This window comes from Pristis pectinata, chromosome 7, assembly GCF_009764475.1.
Source record: "Pristis pectinata isolate sPriPec2 chromosome 7, sPriPec2.1.pri, whole genome shotgun sequence".
NCBI lineage: Eukaryota > Metazoa > Chordata > Chondrichthyes > Rhinopristiformes > Pristidae > Pristis > Pristis pectinata.
The window spans coordinates 77,100,569-77,113,553 of record NC_067411.1 but is presented as its reverse complement, the minus strand read 5'-3'; the positions used below and the strand labels follow the sequence as shown (position 1 = coordinate 77,113,553).

At 36.2% G+C, this 12,985-nt stretch overlaps 1 protein-coding gene across 1 annotated transcript in view; it reads left to right on the top strand.

Moving 5' to 3' along the window:
* Nucleotides 1–12,985, top strand: part of vps13a (vacuolar protein sorting 13 homolog A) — a 283,508-nt gene that overhangs the window by 226,504 nt on the left and 44,019 nt on the right. The window contains 4 exon segments of the mRNA XM_052020712.1: nt 1,342–1,505; nt 4,075–4,120; nt 4,203–4,326; nt 8,004–8,118. Coding sequence (XP_051876672.1) covers nt 1,342–1,505; nt 4,075–4,120; nt 4,203–4,326; nt 8,004–8,118 — 449 coding nt within the window.

The following is a 12,985-nucleotide window of genomic DNA, read 5'->3' as shown; positions in this document are numbered from 1 at the left end:
GGTGCAAAGATCTCATGGTTTATGTTGAGGAACTTCTGAAGAATGTGGCACAGTGTTTTGGATTTTTTCAGAGCTTTCTGTAGATAACCCAGGTCTTGCACATGTGCAAGAGAATTAAGGTTACCATTACTCTGTACACTAATAGTCCAGTATGTTTTGTGAAGTCATAGTTATTGAACACCTGGAAAGATTGCTGAAAGCAAGGCCAGATCCGGCATTCTGTGCTGAATCTTGATATCCATGTGTTTAAGATGTTGTTGCCATTTATTAGTGTTATGGGAGCATAGTGGTTAAATTCGTGGAGTAGCAATCAGAGTTCTGAATCATTAATCCAGGGACACAAGTTCAAATTTCTCCATGGCATAAAAATGGAAAATGCTGCAAACATTCAGCAAATAGGGCAGCATCTATGGGAAGAGAAACAGTTAACATTTCAGGTCTGGGACTCTTGGTCAGAACTGAGAGGGAAAAACACATTAGTTTCCAATAGTAGAGAAGATGCGGGAGCAATCGAAAAAACAAAGGTAATATCCCTGATAGGGTGAGTCTAAACGGGTTAATGAGTACAGTTACAAGCATATTAAGCTGCTTTGTCTCTGTAATGTGTTGTTAAAGGCGAGACTATGAGACGTGCCTAGAAGTCTAAACTATACAAATAGAGTTGGGAAAACTGAACCAAAGTGATTTATCAGAAATAGCTAGTTCTGATAAACAAAGAAAGAATGAGTTACATAAAATGGAATATTTGATATTTATTCTGGAAGGCTGCAACGTGCCTAGAACGATGTTGAGGTGCTGGTCCTCAAGCTTGCATTGGGCATTGTTGTAACAGTGCAGGAGGCCACAGACAAAAAGGTCAGAGTGGGAATGGAGTATTAAAGTGGCAGTCAACAGGAAGCTTGGGGTCATTCCTTCAGACTGAACACAGTTCCTTCACTAAGCAATCACCCAGTTTGCATTTGGTTTCTCTAGTGTCAAAGGCACTGAATGCAGTCCATTTCATTGGAAAAAGTGGATAATAAAGGTCAGCATTCCCAATAGCATCCACTTTTCATGAGTGAATAAATTTAAAACACAATTTTCCCCACCACTGTATCAAAAAGTAAACTGTCTTTCTAAAAAAAAAAGTGTGATCATAACGTATGTTTTTTTTATTATTTGCTGAGTTAGTGATCAGTTTATTGCTCTTGAGGTTTAGAACTTTTGAACCTCAATTTGGAAACACTTGATTTCTTGTATTCCAGTTCAATGGAAATAATCAATGTGCAAGATTTGTCCAAGTAGAGAAAATTCAAAGATATTGAAGAACTTTATTATACTAATTCTAAATTCTCCCTGCAGGTGGTATTGCAGGTGCTGCATCTAGGATAACTGGTGCAATGGCAAAAGGAGTAGCTGCTATAACAATGGATGAAGAATACCAGCAAAGACGTAGAGAGGCCATGAATAAGCAGCCAAGTGGAATTAAAGAAGGAATTACACGTGGAGGAAAAGGCTTGGTATCGGTAGGATTTGCTTACTTAATTTTTCTAACAGTGTCTGATGGAAGTGGGTACCTAAGCTGGGGAACAGGCTGTTTATTCCCTCAAACTCATTGTGCAAGTCCATAAAGTAAAGCTCTGCCTTGCCCCATATCCCTTAATACTTTAATTTCAGATGTAATACAATTATTTTAAGCATCTTTTGCACTTTTGGTGTATTGGTCTTCAGGTATAATGCCTGCCAATGACTATTAGTTATGTCCTGAATCAGCAGGGATAGTTTCCCTCAATTTACCTGATCAGTTCCTTTGAATATTTCAAATTGTAATCAAATCATTGCTAAATGCTTCAGATTCTAGGGAATACAAGACCAGTTTGTGCAATCTGTCCTTGTAATTTAACCCTTGGTGTGGATGTATTCTTCTGATAAATGTACAATGTCTGCAAAGAACCAAATTACACCTTTCTATATGAAAAGGTAATTCAGTCCCCTAGTATGTTATGCCTTCCAGTTAGATCATGATTGATCTATAGCTTTCCTCCATTAATTTCTTGGTAACTTTAAATATCTGATGCTACAATAAAGTCTTTCAATTTCCTTATCAATCATTTTTTGAGGCTCAACTTTGCAGATTTCCTCTTGGGTTTTTGTAAATAATTGCTTCTGATACCACTCCTCAACCAGTAAGCTATAATTTTAAGGTTGTGTATGTCCACCTTGTTCCAGACTTGCCTATCAAGAAAATTGTTTCTCTCTCTACCTTTTAAAATCATTAACCATTTTATACTCTCAGTTATATTACCTCCCCACTTAGCTTGGTTATATAACTTTCCCACTTAAGAAAATGCACATTTTATCAATGCACCATGTCCTCATCATTTAATGTTTTTTGTCCTGTTATTATTCTGGAGAACTAATTCTACAATGACTAATATGCCATAATAAGCCCCCCTCAAGTGCAATGTGCAGAATTGAACAGAATGCTCTCAATGAATTCTGACCAGAGGTATGTAAAACTATACCATAAGTTCCATTTATTTGTATTTCAGCCCTCTTGAAATAAAGGGGCAACGCTCCATTAGCTTCATTATTATTGTTCTGATCCATTAACTTGTTTTTCATTGGTCCCCTAAATAACTGTACTCTTCCATCAGTTCTAATTTCCTTTCATTTAGGAAGTAGATAAGTAGTTTCTCATGCCCCCTCGTAGCACTTCATTTGTTTTATTCCTTCAATTAATGTTGGCGTTCCCTTGCAGCTTTCTCCTCCCATCTTTACCATATCTTTACCACCAAATGAAGAATTTACTAAGTTTGTTTGAAATGTGATGAAGATTTGTTCTCCTCAACCCTTTGAGGCAGTAAATTCCTGATTCCTGCTCATCTCTGGATGTCGTTTTCCTCTTTAATTCTTCTACCAAGTAACTTAAATCTATGGCCTCTAGTTATCAATCTCTCCACCAAGAGAAATGGGTTGTTCTTGTTTCCTCATAATTTGTTAAACATCCCCTCAGTCTTTTGTTCCAAAGAAAATAATCCCTGTTCAGTCAGCCTCGTACATATGATTCTCTGGTAATGTCCTCATAAATTACCTCTAAATATCATGATTCTTTCTCTGATAATCAGAACTATACACATTATGCTAGCTCTCACCTAACTTGTACTGTGTACAGTTCCATCAATTCTCTGTACCTCTGTTAAATTTATTGTTCTAATCTTTATTTTACTAGTGGTCTCAATTGTAAGTTAACTAATCATCAATTGATTAAAATTGTTTAATCCATTTCTTCAGCTGGTAAACAAAATGAACCACTGATTCACTATCTGACTCCCAGGGTTGCTTTGCCACCTTTCCAACCCATGAAATGCAATATCTTGAACCCCACAATTTGACTTGATCTACAGTGCACCTTGGGTGCTGGTTTTATCCTGCTACTGTGATGTTGGTCAAGAGGTATGATTCTGCGTATGTACTAAACTAGTCCAGAAGACAATTATCCTGGCCTTGACAATAATTCATAAATATTAGACAAAGTCAGTCAGACTATGAAGGGCATACCTTGGTTGCACCCTAACTCGGGTGTCCAGATCACAGTTGAGTTGTACATCTAGGTTTAATCCTGTTCTTTTTGGAAGTTTTATACAACTAAATGGGTTGTTAGGCCACTTTAGCAGGGAAGTTAAGAGTCAATCGCAGTGGATGGTAGAATAAGGTGGCTTAAATAGTCAGTTGAGTTTGTACAGCAGAGTGACAGTTTCATCATTTGTTTTACCGTTGCCAGGTGATTTTTTTTTTAGATCAAGAGTTTGAAAATGGGCTTCAGATTTTCAGTGGTTGGATTTAAACTGTGTTCATTGAATTATTATTACTATTATTCCATACCTCTGAATCATTACTCTAGCAATGTGAGCACTTCACTGGACCTCACATATTCTTACAATTCTTTTATGGTTTCTCTTGGCTGTTTGTTACTTTGCATAGCAATAGTTCAAAGTTATTGACTTTCATCCATACTTTAGTATAATGCTGTAATATTCACAATGAGAAATATGTTCAGAAAGGGCTGACAGTAATTTTATTTTATCTTATTAGGGTTTTGTGAGTGGAATCACTGGAATAGTGACAAAGCCAATCAAAGGTAATAAAAAGAGTATTGTGGTAACTTCAATTTAAAATATTGATAGTTATAGTAAAATGAAATTGTAAATGTTATTTTGTAGGTGCACAGAAGGAAGGTGCAGCTGGTTTTTTTAAAGGAATTGGCAAAGGCCTGATTGGAGCAGTGGCAAGACCAGCTGGAGGCATTATAGACCTGGCCAGCAGCACTTTTCAAGGGATAAAAAGGTAAAGTATGTTCGGAACTTATCGAGTATATTGCTCTGCTTTAAAGGACACCTTTGAATTTTCTACGTATCTAAAACAACAGTGAAATTTTTGTATTTTTGATCTCTATTTGAGAATGGATGTGTTTTATTTATGTTCTCTCACTTCTCAAAGAGATCAAAAAGAAAACTGGATGGAACTGAATTTCACGTTTACTGTTATTACTGTTATTTCCTGTAAAGTAAAACAACAGGGCAATTATCATTTGGCTTTCCCTCACTGAAGTAGTTTACAGTCTATCTACTGAAATGTTTTACAAGTTTATACCACCACATCTGGACAACCCAATATCCATTCAGACCACAGCATGGTACAGTTGTTGTACCTCTGGGTACCTCTGTCATCCGGGATGTGTTAGACGCAAGATACTAAAGTTGTGGACAGCCTGATTGAATTGAATGGGTGATAAAAATCATATTGAATCAACTGGATGGTAATGGTATATGGGGAGAATTTTCCAAGTTAAACTTTATTTTCTTTATTAATCTTCTTATGGTATGCATGTATCACTGGCATGATCAACATTTAATGCCTACTAATTGAGTAAGTGACAGCAAACTACCTTATTGAACAGCAGCAGTTCCTGTGGTGAGGGGGCTACCATAATGCAGGTTGGATGAACAAAGGATCTTCAACCTGAAGAATTAATCTGTTTCTGTTTCTGCAGATGCTGCATGATCTGATTGTTTCCAATATTTTCTGTTTTATTTCAGAGTTCCAGCATCTACTTTTTTATTTTCTTGTGCTAAACATAAGTTTTTTTTTACAGGTATCTGAAATAATGGCATCTTTCCTAGTGAGTTGAGGTGTGATCTGACTAAAGTGACTTTTTATGACTTGTAATCTGCTGGTTTAATAAAATCATTGCAAGTTTAGCATCAAATGAAGCCATTTCTTCTTTTCATTTCTTGCCTAGATCTGATGTTTATACACCACCCTTTCTCCCCCATTACTAATTCAGCCACAAGTTGAAGTGCTTACTCATTGTTTATTCTTTTAAAATACTTCTCATTTTCCACAATCTCTTGTGTTCTAATGAAAACTGCTTTAGTTTTCCCTAATTTTTGACAATATCCATATACACTCATCTGTCTTACAAATTTAGTGAATGTTTCTGCCATTATTGCTACATCCTTTCTACAATGGAATATGCAGAACTTCACAACGTAGTGATAATGTACCTTAACTAATTTCTTATGATAGTTCTTCCCCATCTTCAAATGGCCGTGAGAGTTAGGTGATGAGTTGCCATCTTGAACCACTGCAGTCCTTGTAATGAAGCTAGTTCCATACTGCAGTTGAATAGGAATTTCTAGTATTTAGATCCAAATCCGATGAGGATATGTAGAGTTTCCAAGTCTAGCTCATGTTATGATGATAACATGCAAGTGTTGACATTTGAATATATCTGTTTTACCTGTCCTCTTTGGATGTAAAGTTTGTTAGGAAGTGCTGTCAGAGAAACCTTGGCAAATTGCTGCAGTGTGTTTTGTAGATAGATTTACCATGGATACAGTTTGCATTGTTTGATTTAGAGAGTGAATGCTGAGGGTGGGAGATTGGATACCAGTCAAGAGCAACCTTATTTTAGATTGTGTCAACTACAACTACTGACAAACTTAAACCCACCCAGGGATGGTTTAGTATATTTAAATCTGGATTACTAATTGACGTTTACATCAATTTACAGTTAAAGATCGTAGGGTTTCTAACTTCATTTAAGTATGTGTATTTTTTTTGAAATGCATGTAAGTGATTCATCTATCTGCTCCTCAGTCATTCATTCCTTACAATATTTTAACACCAAGTTGGCAATCGGTTTGTTTTATTGATAGTTATTCCAAAGTGGTTAAATTTGGCACTGAATCATCTGCAAATACCTTCACTTTTGGCTGATTTGTTTTTCTTGTTGTTGACTTTTTAGATACAGGGCCATGTAGAATGTAGCTCCTCTGAGAGCTACAAGGAAATCTGCCATAAAAGAATGCAGCATAGGAGAAAATTCAATAAATGCTCAAAACCACATAATTTGAGTACTGAAACTGATCACTTTTCACATAACTGCCAGATGCCCCCATCCCCCCCCCCCCCCCCCACTTACTTTGGAAAAGTTCCAAAGTCTTTAGGAATTTAGTCATTTTGAAACAAAGGGTTACCTTCCCAATTTGTCTACTTTAAAGTGCATACAGAATATAGATGACTAATAAAGAAAACTGGTGAAGCCATCTGCAGCACACATTGGTTCTATCTTTTGGAAATTTCCCTAAATAAATCATTTGCACCTCTTTTGGAAACTGGAATGCTTTAAAACAATATTTTTTAATGAACAATAGCATCAGTCTGATATTGAAAATAGAAACTTCTGTCACAAAAACATTGACGGTACCTAATAACAAAGTGTTTTCTCTTTTGAGGTTCTTCCAATTTGGTTTGCTTGGCCTACAACTACTATGCAGTGTCGAGCAATGTAGCTGCAGCCAGGTAAATGGGAAGCTGAATGGGCTGCAACTGGGTATGATGGATGACTATAAGCAACTCTAGTCCTTGAAGGGGTGGCTGGTGGTTGAAGTTTCTGTACATTAGGGAGAGGGGGGAACTGGCTGTGGGGAAACACATGGGAGAATTGCCAAAATCCTGAGCAAAGATGCAGTTTTAAGATCTACAGTGCCAATGGCAGAGCACAAATGGGTTGTGTACCTACTGTGATGGAATATTCAGTTGCAGCCAAAGCCACCAGACCCATATCAATGCAGACAATCAACTCACACTCTCCAGTGGTCCTTCCTGATGACAGAAGTGTCCTTTGGGGGTGTCAGAAGCATTCACTTTATTTCACATTTCCAGCAACTGTAGTGTTTGGTATTTCTCGGTTCTAGCTTGTTTTTCTTCCTCACTTATCCTCATTCATCTGTCAGTTTAAATCTTTAGACATATTAGCTGCAATTAACAAGCCTTCACCACCCTCCCTTAGCCAATACCATCACTATTTGTCTCATTCAGTGTCTTGTTTTCTATCCTGCCACAGATATTCCACTCCCACTTGACTGGAACTTGAAAATCTAAAGAAGGATTCATCGACCTGAAACATTAACTCACTTTTCTCAGATGTTGCGTGGTCTGCTGAGTTTTTTCAGCACTTTCTGGTTTAATTTCAGATTTACAATAGGTATAGCTTTTTTTCCCTTGTGACTTCCAGCTGTGCTGTGGCTTACTGAAAGCCTTTTAAAAGCTGGAGCACTGATATAATTACTTCAGGAATGGACTGGCAGATGTGCAGTATTGCAAGGATACCAGTTGGAACTTTGGAGATGACCATTATAGCAGCATTAGGAACTGCGAAATGTGCTGATATTTTCTTTGGGATCATGACCGAATCTCATGTCCAGAATGCCCTAGCATGAATAGGCATGTGTTAACTGTGAAATGCAAATTAGTGTTCCGTTCCTATTTAGGTGCAATTCAATTTTTAGGATTTATTTTGGTTAGTGCCCTTGGTGTTTACATGTAGGTAATATTCATCTTAACACTATTGACTTAGAAGTATCAGATAGACGTAAAAATGTTGCTGGTTATTCTAGTTCAAGCTACAAAATTGTATTTTACAAATTTTTAACTTGCATACTTTTTCAATATGATAGAGCAACAGAATCAACAGAGGAAGTTGAGAGCCTTCGACCACCTCGATTTATTCATGAAGATGGAGTAATTCGACCATACAGGCTGAGAGAAGCGGTTGGCATGCAGATCCTTCAGGTAATTAATTGTAATTATTTGTCTATATTTACTGTGTAAGGGTATTTTTAATACTGAAAATAAAACCACCTTGAATTTCTAAATTCCATTTACATACACTATGCAAGACATGCTTGTATGTTTCAGGATAAGTTGATGTTTTATAAAATATGTGCTCTGTGTAACTAGTATATTGGTGGCTACATGCTTTGTCTTCATGTATTTATCCAAAAAAGGCACAGAAAACTGCAGAAAAACTAACTAGTTATTTTACTTCTTTCCCTCTTTACCATGCTTGCAGAAAGGAAAGGCGTGCAAAGAATGGAATAGGTTGACAATGACCATACTGATGATTAATCTGATTAAATTGCTGTATACCATCAATGCATGCATTCATAACAGTCCAGTTGTCTACAGCCATAACCATTTGTGGTCCTGTTAGTATTTTTACTCTTTTATGGTTTTGTTTTTAGTTGAAAAAGTGCAAACTGGAAAATACATAGGGATAGACAGAGAAACGGACAGCGTACCTGTGTTCTAGAACATTTTCAACTAAAATGCATGCAAGTTACACAATTCAAAGAAGGCTGAGAAGAGAATATTGCAGAAAATATTCTTAGTGTAGGACATTATTTTGTTCTCGTAGTGTTTGTTTACTTCCACGTTTGCAGCTTTAATTTGGCTAATGCTCCTGTCTTCTATTACTGTTTTTAATTTATTAAGTGTTGTAGTTTGTATTTATGAAATAAGAATTTCAGGTAACTGTACAATTGTGAAGTTGTTGTAATAAAAGCTTTGTCCAATTTCTATAGTTCTATTCATGTCACTCATCACACTGTTTCAATTTTCCCTGTTTAACTCCAGTCTTGTTGCTTTTTAATTCACAATAGTACTACATTTAATAAAATAAAATGTACAAAAATGGCTTTATAGTTTCTACTTAGGCTATAAGGAGTTATGAACCTGTAACATTTTTTCCTACTCCAAAGTTCTAGCACTTAATTACAAATTCATTAGCTTAATGTAAACATGGCATGTTTTAAATTTTGACTATTTCATCATTCTAACCAAGAATTATTATGCGAGGTGTGCAGTGATAAAATGAACTGCAACTTCAGATTGGCATGAAACTAGTCTTGAGTAATAATCCCTGGGATAAGTGCTTTTTCCAATGACCCATGAGCTCCGAGGTAGTTGTCGAGCGAATTTGTGCTGCCTGATTCTATTGCAATAAGTTTAGCTCACCCAGGAGCTACAGAAATAGACTTGTATGGGGTGAAAAGAACAGATGGGAGTCATTAACAGCACTGCAGTGGCTGAAGACGATATCCCAGTCCATTGATTAAAACATTGTATTCTCATTCTATGAAAAAAAAATTAGAAAAATTGTCCAAAGGTTTTTTTTAAGGGGGAAATTCAATAACGAACTCTGGTACTTTCCCAATTATCAAAGCCACATTTTTAAAATATTATTAACTTGTTTCTTCACTGACATTTTAAGCAAGTTAGTTTTCAATATGGTATTTAATAGTTAATATGTTATTATGTATGTATTATACTATTAATCACAGTAGGTAGTAGAAATGAAATTTTGTAATAACATGACTTGGGAGATTTGTTGTGTTTAAAGATGATTTATCCAGGACGTGACTATTATTAACATTTATATTATTTTAGTTTTAATTCTGGAATTCCCTGTGTGGTATAAGAATACATGAGTAATTTTCAAGAGTTTTCAATATATACCCAAAAAGAAGAAAAATCCAAAGTAAACGAGAAAAAGGAAGATTGAGCCAACACAGGCACAATAGCTGCTTTGCTTCAATGCTGTACATTGTTTCAAGTGAATACTTCATCTCGGTGCATAATATTCGTGTGAATTCCCCACCATAAGTGATGGAGAGCTGCTACCAATTTGGCTTCCATGTGTGCATTCAGAAAAGCAGTGGCAAACTTTTGGAATTCTGGAGGATATTCTGATGTGCATGCTTACATGGAGAAATGTTAGCAGTTACACTAAGTGCTGATGTTTCTCCAAAAATTCTTTGCCAATGTAAATGGTTTTGGTGAACAGCGAGATCAGTATCTATGGTGACAGCAAAGATGTTTTATGTTGAGAGGATGGAAGTTTGGGACCGACACTAATCAGGATGTGAGATTATTGGTAATTGGTTTATTATTCACATGTACCAAGATACAGTGGAAAAACTGTTTTGCATGCCATCCAAACAAATCATTTCAAAACATAGGTATATTGAGATAGTTTAAAAAAGGAAAAGCAATAATAGAATATAGTGTTACAATTACAGAGAAAGTGCAGTGCAGGTAGACAATAAGGTGCAAGGGCCATGACAAGGTAGATTGAGGTCAAGAGGTCTGTTCAATATTCTTATAACAGTGGGATAGAAGCTGTCCTTGAGCATGGTGGTGCATATTTTCAAGCTTTTTGTATCTTCTGCCCAATGGAAAGGGGAAGAAGAGAGTGTGTCTGGGGTGGGAGGAGTCTTTGATTATGTTGGCTGCTTTTCCAAGGCAGCGGGAAGTGTAGACAGAGTCCATGAAGGGGAGGTTGGTTTTCGTGATGGACTGAGCTGTCCACAACCCTCTGCAGTTTTTGCAGTCTTGGGCAGAGCAGGTGCCATACCAACCTGCGGTGCATCTGGAAAGGATGCTTTCTATGGTACATCTATAAAAATGGTTGAGGGTCAATGGGACACGCCAAATTTCCTTAGCCTTCTGAAGAAGTAGAGGCATTGGTGTGTTTTCAAAGCCATAGTGTCCGTGTGGTTGACCCAGGACAGGCTATTGGTGATCTTTACACCCTGGAACTTGAAGCTCTCAATCATCTCCACCTCTGTACCCTTGATACATACAGGAGCATGTGCTCCACCCCACTTCCTGAAGTCAATGACCAGTTCTTTTGTTTTGCTGACATTGAGGGAAAAGTTGTCTTGAAACCAGGCTCTCTATCTCCTTTGCCTTGTTATTTGAGAACCAGCCCACTACAGTCATCCAGGAACTTGTAGATGGGGTTAGAGTAGAATCTGGCCACACAGTCATGAGTGTATAGGGAGTAAAGTAAGGGGCTGAGGAAACAGCCTTGTGGGGCACCGGTGCTGAGGATAATCATGGTGAAGGTGTTGCTGCCTATCTTTACTGTTTGTGGTCTGTTAGTCAGTAAGTCAAGGATCCAGTTGCAAAAGGTGATGCTGAGTCCTAGGTCTAGGAGTTTGGAGATGAGTTTGCTTGGAATTATGGTATGGAAGGCGGAGCTGTAGCGATTAAACAGGAGTCTGACAGGAGACTTTGTTATCCAGATGTTCCTCAGATGGTTCTCAGGATGAGGCATTAGTTACTTAGAAAGTCTATAAAATTTGGACTGGTTTGAGTTGAAAAAAACTGAAGGCTAATTTTTTTTTGAGTGTTAAAGGGGTTTGTTCAAGTAAACAGTTCTCTTTCCTATGACTAAATGAGCAGAGAGCACTGATTTTAGATATTTAGCAAAAGCATCATGAATGGGTAGTTATATTTTATAAAGCACTACTTGATAGAATGGTAGGTGCAATTTCAATATGGAATTCAAAGGAAAATTAGTTAAGTATGTAAGGGCGAAAAATTGTAATATATGTGGAATGAGGGAACTGCTGTATCTGGATTGGTCTTTAAAAGAACTGGAGCAAATTAAGTGAGACAAATAACTACTTCCTGTGCTGTACCAGTCTACATTTCTATATTGAGAATTAAAACAATTACTTTAAGCAAACAATTGTGAACAATTTTGAAGATACATGACTCCTAGCTCTGAAATTCAAAAAGGTGTTTTGGCTTTTTCTTAAAATTCAATCTCTCAAAATTTCTCCTGGGCATTAACCTAATAAACAAGACTTTATTAGTACCAATTTATTATCATTTCAGTTGTTTCATTAAATAAATGCATTTGAATTGATTCTCAGACTTGGATTATTGAAATCTTATTATTTCAAATGACAATTATTGACATTCTTTTATTTGCTTTGGGCTGTTTTATAATGTTTAAAACCACGATGATACAATTTGATTGAAGTATTTTTTTAGTTAAATATAAAATCTCATTTTGTGTTTACTGATTCAGTTCACACATTTGGAAAATGAATATTAGGGTTATCAATTTGTCATAGATTCTTGTAATATGCAGTAGAGATCACATTTTCACAAAACTGCCTTTCATCTTATGAAAAGCTAATCAACAGTATATGTATTGATAATGTTGTCTGCAGTTCTTGTATATCTTGTTTCAGCTGAGGCATGTGAGTATCTTCAGTTGTGTTCTGAACTACATTTCAGTCATTGAGTAATACAGCACGGAAACAGGCCCCTTGGCCCAATTCATCCATACCGATAAAGATACCCATCCAAGCTCCCTTCCATTTGCCTGCTTTGGCCTATATCCTTCTAAACCTTTTCATTAGTTTCAAATAAACATGAGGAAATATTTTGTAATTTAATAGTAAACACCTTGACAGATGTTATTTGTAGGCATTAGATTAAAAAGTTAATTGAAACAATTTCATTGCATTCAAACTAGCAGAAATCACTGCTGATGGATTTTTAAAAGTTCAGTGATTAAACTTTTAGTTAATGAGGTTGTTTTTATCCATCAAGTTCCTAAGTAAATTAATGGCATTATAAAGTTGCCACTGGAATACATACTGTATTACAAAGGGTCTTCCAACCTCTACCTATAATGAAATGCAAATGTAATTTTAAGTGATTTTGCTGATATGATCAGGCCAATTATTAAATTATAAGGGAGGTGGTAATATATATAATTTATGTAAATATCTTCATTAAGATGCTAATACTATAATTAGTGATAGATAATGAGTAATTAATTTATGAATGATATTTT